This window comes from Juglans regia, chromosome 1 (genome assembly GCF_001411555.2).
Source record: "Juglans regia cultivar Chandler chromosome 1, Walnut 2.0, whole genome shotgun sequence".
In the NCBI taxonomy this organism is placed as follows: domain Eukaryota; kingdom Viridiplantae; phylum Streptophyta; class Magnoliopsida; order Fagales; family Juglandaceae; genus Juglans; species Juglans regia.
Window position 1 is genome coordinate 3,077,891 of NC_049901.1, and position 18,730 is coordinate 3,096,620.

The 18,730-nt window shown below is 32.9% G+C and overlaps 2 protein-coding genes across 2 annotated transcripts; one reads left to right on the forward strand and one right to left on the reverse strand.

Moving 5' to 3' along the window:
- Positions 1 to 2,174: 2,174 nt before the first annotated feature.
- Positions 2,175 to 5,277, reverse strand: LOC108992866 (homeobox-leucine zipper protein HAT5). The gene is made up of 4 exons (XM_018967570.2): positions 4,674 to 5,277; positions 4,153 to 4,286; positions 3,474 to 3,713; positions 2,175 to 2,767 (listed from the first exon to the last, which is right to left on the reverse strand). The coding sequence occupies exons 1-4, from the start codon at positions 4,759 to 4,761 to the stop codon at positions 2,390 to 2,392; spliced, it is 840 nt and encodes a 279-aa protein (XP_018823115.2). The 5' UTR covers positions 4,762 to 5,277; the 3' UTR covers positions 2,175 to 2,389.
- A 10,432-nt stretch (positions 5,278 to 15,709) lies between these two features.
- On the forward strand, positions 15,710 to 17,527 carry LOC108992796 (bidirectional sugar transporter SWEET6b-like). Its single transcript, XM_018967441.1, has 6 exons — positions 15,710 to 15,752; positions 16,114 to 16,150; positions 16,397 to 16,619; positions 16,771 to 16,932; positions 17,061 to 17,180; positions 17,435 to 17,527. Exons 1-6 carry the CDS (start codon positions 15,710 to 15,712, stop codon positions 17,525 to 17,527), a joined length of 678 nt encoding a protein of 225 aa, XP_018822986.1.
- Positions 17,528 to 18,730: the final 1,203 nt, after the last annotated feature.

Consider the following 18,730-nt stretch of genomic DNA (forward strand, 5'->3'; position numbering starts at 1 on the left):
TTCTCCGTGCCCCACCTTGCTTTTGTTGTTTTGGAATTAACTGAGTTACCCATGAAGAAATTGCCATAAAAGGTCACCGTTGTCTTCGGACAAATTGCTTAAAAAATTTGCCTATATTGACCAACCCTCGAATTTTATCCGGACTAACCATACTGCCATTGATGAAGACTAAATCATGCTTAAGATCACTATTATAAGAGAGCTGTTTGTGACACGTAAACGTTTTGCCATGGTTGAGACTCCTAGGAAACATAGGATTAAGTTCGAAAATTCAAACTCCATCTTCTTTTTCGTAAGTTAAATATCTGTAAAGAAGAAACTTGGGCAAAAACGTGGGCATGATAATGCCAACAACAAAAGCAGCAGCCATGGAGGGAGGGCATTGTATTTCTGTGACCCCATAGTTTTGTTCGACTGTTCTTTTTATTGACAAGGATTCAGGTTGGTGAGGATCCTCCTCTAACGCAATATGAAAGATTTATGAATAGATTCGTGCTCAAGCTTTGAATGGATAAAGAAGGCATCTCATCTCAATCATGCAAACAGCCGGTCAATTCAACCAGCCAGATGCCTATAAAAGCGAAGATCATCGATTCGAATCTCTCTTCTTCTCGGTGTATGACCCAACCATTGGATTAGTTCTTAAAAGTTGAACCCAATTGTATGTTGACTTTCTTTCCATCGAACTCAAATTTTATGGGTCTCCTATCGAACTGAACGGTGCAGAATAGAGTTAAGAAAAAAAAAGGAACAGGTATTTATTTATATACATAGTGAGGTGGTACAGGGGGGGAAGAACTTATTCTAGAAAAAAAAAATGGTAGCAAGTTGGAGAGGGGTCATTATCATGGAGTTGAATCCCATCACATGCAAGTGTCCTATTGAATAATGTTTGTGGCCATTGTTCCTTCTTCACATGGAAGTGTCCTATTGACCCATGGCCCATGGCCTTTGTTCCCTTCGAAAAGTGAGAGTCTTACGGAACTCTCTATGAGCTGCCATTTGCCGAATGCGACCATCCAATGTAAGTTGGTGGCTAATCTGTTGTCATCGCACTTTTATTTTAGTTGAAGCATCTATTATCTGTATCTGTGGGTGGAATAAAAGAGCAGAAAGGGGGAAATACATTACTCAGCCTTCAACTAATAGACGTTTTACATTTTGATAGTATTCCATCTGTTTATAGGATATTGTTAGATGATTGAAGTGGTATTATGATCTCACATGTCTCTATTTCAAATGCATATTTTTTTTGATCAATTTGATAGTACATCAATGAAACAATGTTAGATATAATCATAGAGTATGCAAGCTATGCGCCGCACTCCTATTGAAAAAAAGTGGAATCCACCGTTAAAAAAAAGAGTTTTTCATGTGGGTTTCAAATTTGCTAACTATTTTCAAAGGGAATGCGTGTGGTTGCACACACCTTAAGACTGTATGTACAAATCATTTCTTTATTTTTTTTTAATCGTTAGGATGACATATCATAACCGTGGATAGTGGCGCTGATGTTGCTTGGGAAGAAGAATCAGCAACACTAGGAGTATTTAATATTTTATGTATTTGCCAGTATGAATTAAATAGCTTTCTCCAGTTTTTAGCACGGCTCTTGTATTTGATTGTTACTATGTGGTATTCTGCCTAATTTAAAGGTAAAACCTCCGATAGTTCTTTCTTTATATTGTGAGGATGTGAAGATTTCAGTACTTCTTTGTCACTTGCTAAATTAACTCTAGATGGCCTGTCCTTGTTCTTTCATTTTTCCCTGAAAGACTAATGAAAAGGACAAAGAAGAAGAGATCAGAGATTGGGTGTAAATATTGTAACATCTTTCTCCGTTCGGACAATGGCTTAAACTTAAGAGAGCCAAAGACACAATGTTATAATTAAAGGGTATGGAATCTCGTCTCGATATTATTATTATGTCCATAGAGATAGAGATCCCAATCAATGATCTCACATTCACTAAGCTGAGCTTTACCAGTTACCCAAAACCTTCGATAATGGTGACCAATCCTGCATATCTATGCTTCTGAAATATTGTATTACTTTTAATGTATAGAATGAAATTTGATCTCTCTTTATCCCTTGAAATCAATTGCCTTGCCAGCGTCACATTTTGGATTTTACTCTCCGGGGCCCATTTGATAGTTTAGAGAGAGAGAGAGAGAGAGCCTTGAACAAGAAATTTACTTCTTATCCACATGGAAATACGTACAAGATGCCACTGACTTTATTTATTCATTTACTAACTCATGATCTCAGCCACTATACTATTTTTTTTTTAACCACTCCAAATAGTTTCCAAGTGCTGATAAGCAAACTATTGGAACAACTGACGTTTGAAAGCGAGTAAAACACACCCAACCATTAGTTTAAGCACATTTTAAGACCACACCCACCAACCCATAGGCTCTTCCTCTCCATGGTTCTGATGTTCAGCAGCTGCAAACACATCTGAGAAGTAATTCCGGCCGTCATCACTCTTGTTATCCTCCTCTGATTGGACCCCATCTACTGCGGCCACAAAGCCAGGGTAGTTGTCACCTGGAAAGTATGAATCACCGCTGTCCACAAGCTGTGGACCGTCCTCATCCACCACCGCACTCCCTCCACTCCCAGAACTCAGGCGGTCCTCAACCTTCACATTGAATTGGAGGGAGGAAACATGTGTCGTATCCCCTGGAAGTGGGTCAAATTTTTGAGCTGAAATAGCTGCTCCGACCTCCTCTTTAGCTTGAAGTTTTTCAGTTAAGGAAACTACCTGCAGTCCAATCATCACAATGAAATAATGACACTTAACAAGCAATAACTGACCAGTGCTGCTACTGAAGTTACTGATATACCTTCTTAAACAATTTATTTCCGTTTCTCATTTTTGGTTAAATTTACTTGGCCATTCTTTGCACAAAGAAAGAGTCTCGAGGCATATTGGGAAAGCTACCTCGGTATATTCGTCCAATGACTTTAAAATTGTCTTTTTACATCAAGGTGGGGTCTAGAACAGATGCTATTTGGGAACACATGACATGTTTGTTTATAGGGAAGAATCTCAATTAGTAGGTCCCTCATCAGGAAGGGTGCAATCATCTTCTGGTTTGGGCGTGTCAATATCATATGACGAGAGTTTTGATTAGGAAGGCTCTAAAATTACCTCAAACAATTTTCACTGTTCTACTACCAAGTTTTTCATCAATGGCAATTCTAAGTTAATAAAAAACTTTTGCAAAATTCTTACATTTCATCTAATATTTCTTCAAAATGAGCACTATATAAGTCCAAGTAAAATTATCAACTATAATTTTTATTAATAGAAAGCAATAGGTATAGCATATGAACACGGGACCAATCATCAATTACAATAACCAAATCAAATCTAATTTTCGATGATATTACAGTTCTTCTAGTATACAAACATGAATACTAAGAAAGTAATGTTCAAAAGCACTAGCGTTTTAAGGAAAGCATACCTCAGATTTCAGCTTCTCATTCTCCTTGACAATAGAGTCATAATTAGAGAAGAGTGAGTCAAAGGAGGATTTAAGGACATCATAGTCCCTCTCAAGCTGCTTAGTCTTCCACCGAGCGCGGCGATTCTGGAACCACACAGCCACCTGTCTTGGCTGTAGCCCCAGCTTCTTTGCCAGCACAGTTTTTCGGTCCGGCTCCAGTTTGTTCTCTGCCTCAAAGCTCTTCTCCAGAAGATGCACCTTATGGAGAGAAAAAAACATTTAACCTCGTAAACTTAATCATGGATGCTCCCAAAATCACTCAGCTCATGAAGCATCAATTCCAAAGAGATGGTTCTTAAACTCATGGCCTTCTTCACTCTTCTTCGATTATACAACTTCCACTCTTAAGGTATTGTTTTATTTTATTGACAGACAGAATAAGTCACAAGCCCACAAAATCTCTGTTCAAAAGTTCAATTCACGTATCTCCCTATAAGGAAAGGAAAAAAACCCAATTGGCCACACTGGAGTTTGACGCTGATAAGACTTAAAATTTAAATAAGTGTTTGGGAGTATGAAATATCGTTCATAAATACATTTAAAGGTTATTGGGGGAAAAAAAGAAAAAAAGGTAGATACGTATAAGATCACTAAGCATATTGTTCTAACTGGTGGTACCATTGAACGATTCACAAACCTGTTCAGTAGTGAGGCGGCGCTTCTTCTCCGGCAACTGCTCGTCGTAATATTCCTCGTCGAACAGTTCGTCTGGCGAGCTGAAGAATGGTCGCCTCTTAGAGGTTTCCTCCATGCTCATCATTGTTGTTCCTCCTAATCAGCACCACCCAACAGAAACATATATATACTCAAAAAGAAAATCACAGCAATAATATATATAGATATCGATCAAATTTAACGAGATTTTTTTTTTCGTTTTCCCGAAGACTGGCCAGGAATATGAAAAACGAAAACAAAACCTCACTATAAGCAAACTAACCACGTAGTAGCAAGTTCTCCATGTTTCAGAATAAAAGAGCATGCTACTTTACTTCATAGGTCTAAAATTCATTTTCTTTTATTTTTCTCTAACGTTTCTTAGCAATCAAACAGAGGTAATAGGAATTAGGAAACAAGAAAACACAGCGTGCAAGTGGTAAGCAGTAAACAAGAGGGCTAATATTGGAATAATAGACAACACAATAGCAACAGAAAATTCACCTCGGAAAACGCTATCACAATTCCCGAGGTACAGCATGTTGCCGCCATGGCAGGCGGAAGGGTCGAAGAAAAGGCGGCCTGACTCCATGGCCCAATCCTCCGTCTTTCTCGTTCTCCGGTGAGAAGACAAGAAAGAAAAGCTACCTTAGGTGGTGGTGTTGGTGGTGTTTTACTAGCAGTACAAGTAGAATTGTGGAGGTTGGCGATATATGGGATGAATTAGAAAATCATAAGCTTGTGACGGAAGAAGCTGGTGGTCCAGAGCAATCTCGCCGGCGTCTGCAACGGGCATATACAAGATCCCATCATGCCAAGCTGTTCCAGCTCGGCCTGATTTTCTCAGCCACTTGTGTTTAACTTCGGTCGCCGAAGAAAAAAAGAAAGAATTACGATTACAAAACACGAAAGCAAAATCCGAAGATTATGCCCACAAATAAGAACGTTACCAAAAGTGAGGCGAGAAAAAGAAAGATAATTTGTTATGAGGAAGCGAAAACGGCAGTCGCCGGAGCTTAAAACTCCGGTGAAAATTGGCCTTTGTCGCACTCCAAACGTCGCTTCTAGGCGTTTTTTGCAGCTAAAGTTGAGCGAGGTGTGTTTAGCGCATTTTATAGCGATCCGCAGTATGTGACTTCTTCGGTGACTGTAGAAGGACTCAATCACGAAACCACCCTCGTGATTTGAATCTCTTTTCATTTCAAGTACGTGACACTTTTTGAAATACAGAAGAATTTAGGACTTTATGCAAATAATAAAGTATTTTAGTACTTAATTGAGAAAAAAATCGAGTATTTTAGTATTCTAATAATTTAGGTTTTTTAAATTTTAAAATAATAATAATATTAAAAAATAATATTCTAACAAATTAATAATATTTTATTATTTCAAATCAATTCCCTTTTAAGTCATCGGTGACAGTGGCATTAGACGGGTGGATCTGGGACGTCGGATTTGTGTTTTTTGGAATCATTGTAAAATTAATGGTTGCTGTGAATTAGTGCCAGGGTGTTAAGTAGGTCCCATGATTTCTGGTCGGGGATACCGAATCACAGATAAAACCAACAGCCATGTGTACATATTAACAGTACTGTCACTAATTATTCTATTACATTATTTTTATAGATATGCTTTTGGTTTTCCTCATAAGATTTTTGCTAGAAAACAGTGTGAGGTTTTGAGATTAAACTAAAAAGAAAAAAAAAAAATTGCCAATGAGAAGTGGACAAGATACAAAGTGTACAAATTTCGTATACTCTTTTGAAAAAAAGTTAACGACGGATTTCACTTTTTTTCAAAGAGAGGCCGTGAAACTCACATATCCTAAAATTATATATAATATTATTATTATTTTAATTAAAGGTTATCATCTACCGGTCTTGATAATTTGAACATGATATACATTATATATACTTTTTCTATAATGTTTTAAATAGAAGAAACTCCATACCAAAACAACAAATTAACATTATAGTGATTATCTCTACACATGAGAAGTTAAGTCCACCTTGTCTTAAAGCTAAGCTGATTGATTCCCAGCACCCGATCAGTAGATCAGTGAGACAGGGAACAGAAGAAATAAAAAACTAAAGAAGAAACAAAAGAATGGAACAAAGACAAGCTGCATCTTTGGAAATGAGTAGGGTATATGGATGAAATTCACATGGTGGGGCATGAAATTTGATAAGCTGGGTCATGTTAGCAACTATTGTCTTGGTAATATGACACATATTTGCACAAGTGGCAGACACTTGGATCGAGAAGCATCAGATAATGCATGTACTTTTTTTTGCAATTGCTGTATCATGTACTTGGCCTAGCTTATTTGTTTTGCTCAAGTACTACTACTGCATCATCATCGATCCCTAGCTATCCAACAGTTTCAATGAAGTTTCCATTACTTTTTAAGCTAAGCTAAAATGGAAAGAATTCATGTACTTTTATCTTACATTTGATGCATGAGAAGATTAATGTCTATATAGCAAACTTTATGCAGATTAATGAGAGATGATCTGGGATGTGAAAGTTTTATCCTAAAGCTAGCTAGCTAGCTACGTTTTCTGCAAAGAAATCTCCCAAGGTAGTTCTTATTAAACTATATATATATATATATATATATATATATATATATATATATTCAGGCAACCAATCCATGAGACAGTACAATCATAATATTGTACAAGAAGGGACTGACCCATCACAAATTCACAATGCTTTGGCAAGCAATGTAGATAAGATCGATGCAGCTAAGATTCAAATCTTATTACGTACGTATAAGCTGTAGACATGATCATCGATTAATTATTATTTATAAACAATAGAGGTATATATTTAATAATTTAATTGCATAAAGTCTTTGGAAAAGGAAGTTTAAATAATTAGTATATATAAAATATTGGTATTGCATACAAACTGATCATGAAAATCAATAAATTAATTAACTTTGTCCACCATCAAAGCAGCTTCCAAGAAAAAACTGATCTGCCCATCTTTATATTTTGTTTAATTTGTTTGGTTGTTTATAATTTTATACTCCAAAAAAATATCATTACCGACAAAATTATGTGTGGCCACATGAATAAAAAAATTTATTAATATCAAGTGGAAGTTACATATGACAAACTGATTATCAATTGTTATTAATATATATATATATATATATATTATTGGAACTGATATGGTGCACATACTTAATTTCACATAGGCCCTGTCTATAATTTGTGAAATATCATGGGATACAAAGAAAACCCATGAATTAAAGAACAAGATGATTGAAGGATCGACACGAGAGAAGATGGAAGTAGCAAGCATTTGCAGCCATTAAAGGTGATAATTCTGGAGGTCGTAGTCATGCATCCAGATGGAAATGACACTTCTTATATGGAGAAACAGGTAGTTACGGATGGGACCCAAAGAATAAAAGCATTTTCTTCTTGAAGTGGGAGCCGGGAGGTAAAGGAAATTGAAAAATAATAAACACATAACATTTTATATAATAATATTTTTAAAAGAGAGGTATTTTTATAAAATACTTTATAAAACTAACATCATTTTATAAAAATATCTTTATTTTTTAATATATTGTAAAAAATATTATATAAAGTATTGTATATTTATCACTACTCTTAAAAATTGAGTCAATATAACTAGTTAGCATCTAAGCTAAAAAACTATTTTCTCGACCTAGAGAAAGAGAACCATATATATATATATATATATATATATATATATATATATATATGTATGTGCATGCTTGTCTCTCTTACGAATACGCGAACTCATTTGACGGCCCCAAACGAATATATATCAATCCGGCCAATCAAATTATTGCATTTGATCAAATGCAACGAACACTTCTTTATGTAATCTTATTGAAAAGGGAAAAACAAAAACGTCCCTCATGATCTTAAGTGACCATTGACCATAAATTAACCACTTACTTGACTTAAAAGTAAAAGAGATATATATATATATATATATACACACACACGGGAACGGCCCCTGGTGCGTTAGCCCCGAGATGCACATGATATAATGATTTAAATAAATAGAAAAAAGAAAAAGTCAGTAACTTATTTATTTGGAAAAAGAAAATATAAGATTAAAGAAAGATAAAAAATTACAAGATTAAAAAGAAAATTTAAACTTAAGCAAAGTATGGACATTGTCTGCATCCATATTAGATTATCTATTTACTCTTTATATAATAATAAAATATTATTAATTTTTCATTAAAAAAAATTGAAACAAAAAGAAAGGAAAATGAGTACACTGTCGGAACAAAAAAGACATAAAAAATAGGCGTCAATTCATGTGCGCCATGGGGTTATTAATGACGTTTTGATAAAACATAACCTTTCATTAAATTCTACATGAAAGAAGTTACACGTCAAATGATCAAGAGTTTTAAAGGCCTTTTGGTAAAATAGGACTTAACGGATTTAACGAAAGAACAAGAAAAGTTAATGAAAAAAGAACAAAAATTACTATTTACAATTAGATAGCCACTTATTATAATAGAATATATATATATATATATATATATATATATATATATATATATATAAGGGCATGCATGCGTTGTACTCGATCGATCGGTATAAAATTAAACATAAGTTGCATCTGTACTAAGCATGAATTAGACTTGCACATGATGTTTGGAACACAGTTAGTAGTGGGCGCTAAGGATGATTAGCAACCAATTAGTTTCATAGCTAGAAAACCCTTCAAATTATATTTTGTTTGAAGAATATATAATAAAATAGAGATCAAATTTACACTTACCTTCGGCCATCATGTGTTGGCCAGTTGTCCACTAACGACATAGAATATTGTGGTACGTACCATTATTAATATATTATCATGAATTATATAATATTATATAGATATATGTGTGTATATATATATATATATATATATATATATTTATCAACCACCAATAATACATGGGAAACAGTAAATTAGGAACAAAAACTAATTAAGATAAAAGCGAGACTTTCCCATGCATCCTAATTACAAGGAATTAATAGGTTTCACTTGATCTCCCCAAAACATAGCAAAAATCAAAGAATATATACTTTCTTGCTACGCAAGATGGTGACAATTTAATATCTTTATTCTCATGATCTAGTAAGCATCATTTCCAACTCAATTAATGGTATCAAGGAAACAACCTTGCATTGCTTTAATTTATCCCTTTCAAGCATGATTTAGCTCCCCACCAATGAGCATTCTACAGATATTGTATATAATATAAGACCGAATTATGTATTTTCTTAATTAGTGCATGTACATTGTGTCAGCTAATCAAGGATTTAGTTGAAGATTATATGCAGATTCTCCACCTGATCTGAAAACTTTCTTTTATTGATGGTATTGGGATGGGTAGTAAAGACCTAATTCAAAGCAAGCTAACTCATATTAAATTTCTCGAACTAAATCATGCATGCCTCATCACTTCATGAATTGGATGTGATCAAACGTCCCATGGGAATCGAATCGTGTAGTTCCAGATCATGATCAGGTGGTATCATCATGTGCAGCTTTATAAATTAGTACATGAGACGTTGTATCATTCTGGCACCTAAAAAAGTCAGTTTTAATGATCATTGTGAGTATTTAATTTTGGGATTGCATATTTGCATGCATGAATGCCATGGTTTAGGTTTTCTCTGTCAACTCTGATACTGGCCCTAGCTTCGATCTCTTCTACTGTGGTAACTAATTAACTCGATCCATTCATGATCATGACTGTTTCGGTCATCTATATCGACTAGCTAGCTAGCTAGCTATGATAATATTCAAAAGAACATCCACTTTTTTCTGTACATAAAAGAATGCCCACTTATAGCAACTTTAGTCAAATTATTCTAAATTAAAGACGTAACCAGCTTTGAGATAAATCAAATATACCTTAGTATAAGGTCGTAATCATGATACGAACCTAAACTTAGTGCTTAGGATGGACAGTATATAATTTGCATAAACGTAGTGGGTAAGAGGGTTTGCAAATGGAGTACTTTTGAATTGATTTTGTTGTTGTTGTGCATGCACTGAATTCTCCCCATCTTGCTTTTGTTATTTTAATTCCTTCACTACCAAGGGAAGAGACTAAATGGGAGGTATCTTTTGACTAGAAATGAATCGGAGATTTTCACTTTTCCTTTTGTCCTTAGTTTAGCTTTAGGAAAAGGTACTGGGGATGAGAAGGAATGGCGAAGTTGGAGAGAAGTAATGGGTAGGAAGATAGAGATGGGGAGGGGGGGGAATGAAAAAGCTACTTAAAAAGGCAGAGGGTACCTGATCGAAGGAACAATGCTTTTGAGATATGTTTTCTATCAGCGTGTATTTTGTGTGTATTGCAGATAAAGGTCATGATGATAAAGTGGAAGCATAAGCTATAGTGCAATAAGCTTTCTTGCTTTCTTTCTTCGTTTCTTTCTTTTAACAGATGTCATGACGAATAGACTGATTTACATGTGTAATACATTTAAGCCTTACAAACGTGGCAAATGTCTCTGTCTTCACAACTAGTTCTCTCTCTCTCTCTCTCTCTCTAGGGGACCATTCGATCCACTACCATACAGCAACTATTCTTCCATATGGGTGGCCATATTTATATATACGAAACTAGCTTTTGTGGGTTTAGAATGGCACCCACTATGTTTTTCTTCTAATATATATATATATATATAGACCCACACACACACACACACACACATGAGTATATATATCTTAAAATTGTGCAATAAGAAGTTAGTAGATCACCACTACTCTCACCAAAATAATCCATCGATCTTATAATGTAAATCACAAGCGTAAAGTGTTTAAATTGCTGATAGATCTGCAGGAAAAATGACGAATAAACCAGTACCGAGTGAAAGAGACACAAAACCTAGAAAAAGCAAAGAGCGACGACGGATTAAGGTGGCTACTTAGATGGACATGAAGAGCTTATTCGATCCACAGACTTGAGAGCAAGTAAACTGAAGCCTGCAGGCAATATAATATATTCCAAAAATAGAGCCTCGGACAGGTCCATATATACAAGGACCCGGCCAATATATATTGCCTTGAGCTTCAGTACTAACTAGGCCCAATTAAGCAGTACTTCGCTAGCTAGCTAGGATGTGGGAAGTTCCCATACAAGATGGACAGCTAGAGGAATTACTTGCAGTACTCTAATAATATTAACGAGGATAAAGTACTCTTGGGATTGAGTAGTACTTCGGCTCATCACCATGATTATTGTCGCATGTGTATTTGGTTGGGTCATAAGATTTGATATTGTAGGCGTACGTACGTACCAGGATAAATATAATGTATTATATCTACTTATATATAAAGTTCGTATTGCCTATAAACAATATTTTCGTTTAATATTTTCGTTTTCAATTTTACCCCTGCTTCTATTCTCAAATTTCGGTTTTACCACTGAGATTCTTCCCATTTTGCATTTCTCCTGCGCGCGAGGCCCTCCTCCCCTCTCCCCGTCCGTTTCTTCATCTCCTGCAGTGCGCCGCCGCACACCTTCGTGTTCGACACCGCCGCTCTCGTTCTCTTTCCCTCCGACCGGCGTCCATTCCCTTCCAATCTTAGCCGCTATCGTGCCGCCGTTGACCGCCACGAGTGAATCCAAGCCGCGGCTCGTCAGACTCTTTGTCGCCTCCAGTGCGCCGCCGCACGCCGGTGTGGCTAACACCGCCCCACCCATTTTCTTCCCCTCCGTCCGACGTTCCTCCTCTTCCAATATCAGCCCCTATCGTGCTGCCGTTGACCGCCACGAACGAATCCAAGCCACGGCTTTTTTTTTTTTTAATTTTATTTTATTTTTCTGATAAGAGCGGCTGTGTCTTTTATTATGTTTTATACTTTTATTTCCTTTAATTTTGAATTATGTAAATATTGAATTCAATTGTTTCATTTCAGTATAAATCTAATTTTTTCCTTATTAATGATTTTTGTTTAATGATTTATTAAGAAATAAACTTAAATATTTTTTTTATTTCTGGATAAACTGAATAGTTTATTAATTAACCTGAAATTAATTACATTATTTGAGGTAGATCTATAGTTTCTAATGTACTATAGTTTATTTAATTTTTTTTAAAGGAAAATGATAAGGTTACTATTATCTTACTTATCTACTATTATTTTATATTTGATTTTTTTAAAATTTTTTATTTTACTTAATGGTTAAGGAAGTGATTATTAATAAAATTATATATTTTTTTAATTTTGTCGATTAAGGATGTTAAAAAAATACTTCAAAGAAAATGATAAAAAAATAAAAAAACTTGAAATTAACTATAAGTAGTAATTGGATAGTAATAGGGTAGTAACCCTATCATTACCTTTTTTTAAATGTAAAGGATGAGACTTTATAAAATATATGATTAAATTATTTAATACTTACCATTATAGTTTTGAATTTTAAAACTGACACATTATATATTTATTTTGGAAATAACAAATATACAACATGCGCATCCAACTATAATTATTAAGAGTAATAATAATAGGTTGGTTAGTATAATTACAAATTTTCATAAGGAAATAAATTATAACTTCTTAATAATTTAAAAATATAATATGTCATTATTATTATTTTATTTAGCCAAGTGTGAAAATGTTAAATAAATTAATGTTTTTCATTGTTATTATTTTTTATAGTGTTTCTGTTTTAATAATATTAAAAAGAGTTATGAAAACTTTTGAAGTAAATTAAGATGATGTAGTTTGCATTCTCAAATTAAGAACTAAACTGTCTTTAAACTAACGCAATAATTTAACATTAGCTGTAGTGTTAAGTAATATGGTCTAAAATATGTTAATATATATTAGAACATTTTTAATTTTTTCCTTCTCTGAAAATTTATATAATGTTGGAGAAAGTTAGATGAGATGAAATTTTATAAAAAATAATTGAAAGAGAGAAAGAGTTAAATAAAAAATATTATAAAATTAAAATATTATAAGACACTTAGATTATAATTTTATAATATTATTTTTGTTTTAAAATTTAAAAAGATAAATTATATTTTATTTGAAATTTAAAATTTTGAGAAAGTTGTAATGATTATTTTAAAAGTTTTGTATTTCAGTTATGTTTAAAAATGAGATGGGATATGATATGAAAATTTTGGAATAAAATTTATTTTCAAATAGACTTTTATTTGAAAATAAGTAAATGATGAACAGTATTCTTATCAATTTTTTATTTTTTTATTTTTTTTCTCATCAAATCCGATTCTCTTATGTTTTTGCTCTTTTGCCGATTAGGTGAGTTTGGATACTAAGGGTTTTTTTTTTTTTGATAGGTTAGATTCTAATTGAGATGAGATTAGTTGAAATGAAAATTAAAAGTTAAATAAAATATTGTTAGAATATTATTTTTTAATATTATAGAAACATTAGCCTTTTAAACAAAAGATTTTGGTAAGTTTAACCAAACAATATTTTATTTTTAGTAAAAGAAATAATCTTAATTTGCTTATGGATGTTACATTTCATTTTAAGTGTATTCAATTCTTGAGTTTGTTGCCTAACAAGATCTAAAATTCTCAATATATGTTATTTTATCTGGAACTCGTAAAAATATTATTGGATATAATCATTGATATTAGGGTTTATAATATGAGATAAAAAGGAAAATGATTTAGTCAAAAATCCTTACGCATATGTTGCTTGTGATAATATGATTATTTGCTTTACATGATGATTCTATCTGAAGTTGGTCATATTTTACTGTCTATTATACATCTCGCAGCATTTAATAGTAGACAACTGGATATACGTGCAGCGCACGTTGCCCTAACTAGTATATATATATATATATATATATATAAATGTAGACCTCAACTATATATATATATAGAAAGCCCAAAAAGGAAAATACCCAATTAAAAAACTGTCCCATATATATAATACATATATAGTCGATCGTTCTGACCTGTGTTGATAAGTATATTTAGGACATATATATTCATGTAGCTAGGCCGTATCGTGTATATATCAATCATGAACCAATTAAGCACATGATGACAACACGGGCTAGCTGTATATGTGCATGATCAATATTTAAACAAATGATTTTGTGGTAAGTTGATCATCATGAGTTGTATTGATTATATATAATATAAAGGCCAGTCCACATATTAATTTTAGGCCGGCCGGTCAACTCCATGTTGTTTTAATTTTACCATCCTAATTAGGGGCATAAACGGTTCAGTTCGATAAATTTTTTATCGATCATTTTCTCCTGACTGGATTAGACTGAACATTCATAAGGACTGGATTGATATCGGTATGGTCTGTATGTTCGGTCTGGTCTAATTATTTTATTATTTTTTCATCTTTTTTCTTCAAATAAATTAATAAAAAAATTATTTAAATTACTAAATTAAAATTAAGTGAATTGTTAACGTGGATTATGTAACTAACTCATTAAAAAAATATTTTACTATAATTATATTTATAATGTTGATAGTTACTATTTATTAACTTAGACTTTACTCTTTTGTATGCATTATTATTAATTTTTGGGGTAGAGACTAGTTTTGGAGCTAAAAAATCGAGAAACAGTAAGTTCGCTCGACTGTCACTCGACCTAGTGCTTGAGCGAAGTTTTAACTGTGAGTTCACTCAAGATGCGCTCGACAGTGAACTCGAGCAAAGCTCAACCTGTGGGCCGTGAGTACGCTCAAGTCTCACGTGACAATGGGCTCGAACGAGACACAAATCCCAGTGTTTGCTCAAGTCACGCCTGACACCTCGCTCGAGTCAATGTTAATGAATATCAAATAATTTCATTGTACATAAATTATTCATGTTTACTTGCAGCTTCAAATAGTAGAATATGTATAAATGTATGATGTATTAACGTCTATTTATATATAATGATATAAATTATCATATGATTTATTATTAATTGATAGCATATATTATTTTATATTTTATATGATCAATGATAATAAATTAGATGAAAATTATATCATTAACTTATATAATTACTATATAAAAATAATATATTAAATTATTAAAAATATTTTTAAAAAATATATACAGGAGTTCGGTTGAATTCGGTCCGGTTTTATTCAAAATTTATAGACTCCAAAACCGAACCGAATGTCATCAGTTCACATATTTTAGGATTGAGACTAACCGATCCATAATTCAGTCCAGTCGATTTTGCCCTTACTGCCCTAATCCAAATATATTAAGTCGGATTTTTTTTTAATTAAAAGTACGGTAGACGATCATCCAGAGATAATCATTAAATGCTAATTAAGATGTGGAAAAAAAATATTATTAGAGACTTACCCTGAAAATCTAATTAATATTAAGATAGACCAATTACTTAAGAGAAATATTAATTTAATGATGTTGCCAGTTAAGACACGTACGGCCCGGGCCAGCTCAAACTCTACTAATTTGCATGCTCATTTAAGTGAGCCCTTCTCCTCCTCCCAAATCACTCACTCTCATTCTCTATATGAACTGATCTCTCTTCTCGATCTTGGCGGACGCTGCATGCAAACATGGTGAGCGCTGAAACTGCTAGAAGTGTCGTCGGCATCATCGGTTTGTGCCCCAAAACCCTAATCCTACTTTTATTACCAGCTAGCCCTACCTAGCAAGTATATGATCTCTCTTTAGACTGTCATGTGCCTGGCCCTCTAGGCTCAGATCTCTCTCTCTCTCTCTCCCCCCGTTTTTTTCCTTGATCTTTCTCAAATTATTTATGTTTTGGAATCCCCACACACACATATACACGAGATTAATGTGACAATAACTTTGAGAGTTATATATAGTTCATGCAGATTGCCAGCTTTATTTCATAGTGATCAAATAGATAATAATTACTAAGAGATCAGGGTTTTGTGCACTAAATGTTAAGTTTGATTAATATATATTCATGACAATGATGATCTTATCTTCGCAGGGAATGTGATCTCCATCGGGCTATTCCTCTCGCCAGTGTAAGTACCTCTCTTTATCTAATATTTTTCTCTATATGCAGTAGTTCTTTCTTCCTTTTTGATAATTAAGGCTCGTGTAGTACTGCTACTTCTAATATATATAGACTTCAAAGAGTATTACTAGCTACGTATGCAATGAGATGCCTGAGTTGTATCTTTCCCTAAAAAAAGAAAAAATCGATTTTCATACCAAATTTGTTACCTCCTGCATTAAAAAAGTTTGAAAAATGTACGTGTACATGTCAGGCCAACTTTTTATAGAATCATTAAGAACAAGGCAGTGGAGGATTACTCGCCGTTTCCATATATCGCAACAGTACTGAACTGCATGTTATGGATATTCTATGGCTTGCCAATTGTTCACGAACACAGCGTTCTTGTTGTGACTACCAACAGCGTTGGGTTAGTCTTGGAGCTCATCTATTTAGCCATATTCTATAACTACGCTGCTGGACAGAAGAATGGACGGGTGCGTACAGTACTACTTGCATGTGCCTTCTAGCTAGCTAATAGAAATTCCATTAATAATACTGGTTATTTTTGGGTTTATATATATATATATATATCATGTAATTTATAAATTGTGAAATTTGTGGTTTAATTTTGTCGATAATTTACAGAAGAAAGTAGTGATAGGGCTGGCCATTGAGGTTGTTTTCGTGGCCGTCGTCGTTGTCGTAACTATGCTGACATTACATTCTCACGAGAGGAGATCCATGATGGTTGGCATCATCGCTGATTTCTTCAACATTTTGATGTACATTTCTCCGCTTACAGTCATGGTAAGTACGTACGTACAGTACTACTCTCTTTTGAATCTCATGATTAATACGCCATCCTCCTGCATGCAAGATCTGTTCTGTCATCGTAATTAGTTTTCTTGTATTAAGTAATCATGGGTTTTCAACAGAAACAAGTCATCACAACCAAGAGCGTGAAGTACATGCCATTTTATCTGTCATTGACCAACCACCTTAATGGCTGCATCTGGACTTCTTATGCTCTCATCAAATTTGACATCTTCGTGCTGGTAACTTCAAGTCCTCCTCAAATTTCAGCACCCTATATATATAACTTCATGATATTTTTAAGAATTCTGGCTATGAAAATTAAATGCAGAATGCATTAATTAAGTTGATCTGTGTATTTCTAGGCGCTACATGATTTGTTTTGCACATTGAATTCAACCTGTACGTACGTACGTACGTCGTATATATATATATATGCGTTTTCTTTTATAATAATTATTATATATTTTCTTAATTAACTACAACGTACGTACAGGTCAGCAATAGTATTGGAGCAGTCGCTGGAGCTGCTCAACTCATCCTATATATCAGATATCAGAGCTCCAGCTCTAGCTCAAACACATCATGATGATCTTATTCAGCTACTACTGAAAAATTGCGGTTACTCATGCGCGCGCGCGGGAGGAGTGCTAGCTGCTAGCTCTTACTTTTTATTGAGGGTGAATTAAAGCAACGATTTGTGGAGACTTGAATAACTACTAATTAGCAATTAGTATTTGCCTTTGATGCATGTCGAATTCTATAGTTTCAAGTACTTCTAATCGGATCTCGCAAATTAATTAACATTAGATTCATGCTGCATGTAAGAGATTCTGTTTTGTTCCTAATAAATTCAGTTTAACGTTGTCGTATATATGACAGTTCGTGCAGCCTGCTGTCATTTTAATTATGGGGAAGGAAATTGTTGGTCTCTGTATCCTGTATGCTTTTATGTCAGTACATTATTTTTATGTTTTTTCTCTATGGGTAGTGCTACAGCCCCCGCTGGAGCTCCTGCTGGGACTGTAGTATTATTTAATATATATTTTATTTAAATAATTTTTATATAGATAATATTTTAAAATATTTTAAAAAAATAAAATAAAATAAAAATATTATTAAGAAAATGTTTTTTTAATTCAAAAGTAAAAAATATATATTAAAAAATACTTTCTTAATCACGAAGTAAAATAAAAAATTATAAAAAAATATTTTTTTATAATTTTTTAATTTTACTTTATGATTAAGAAAATATTTTTTAATAATATTATGATTTTTTTTAAAATATTTAAAATAGTCATATTACAGCCCCCGTTGGGGGCTCCCGTTGAGCTTAACATGTACTTTTTTATGTGTAATTTTTTAATTTATTTTTTATATAGATTTTTTTTACACTTATAAATATTTTTAAAAAATAAAATAAATTTAAAATATCATTAAAAAATACTTCCTTAATCAGAAAGTAAAAAAAAAAAATCATTAAAAAACACTTCCTTAATCATAAAGTAAAAAAAAAATCATTAAAAAACACTTTCTTAATCAGAAAGTAAAAAACAAATCATTAAAAAACACTTCTTTAATCAAAAAGTAAAAAAAAAAAACACTTCCTTAATCAGAAAGTAAAATACAAATTATTAAATATTAATTTTTATTCTACTTCGTAATTAAGAAAATATTTTTAAATAATATTATAATTTTTATTTTATTTTTTAAAATATTTAAAATTATTAAAAATATCTATATAAAAATAAATTTAAAAAAAATATATAAAAAAATGCTACAGGCCCCAGCG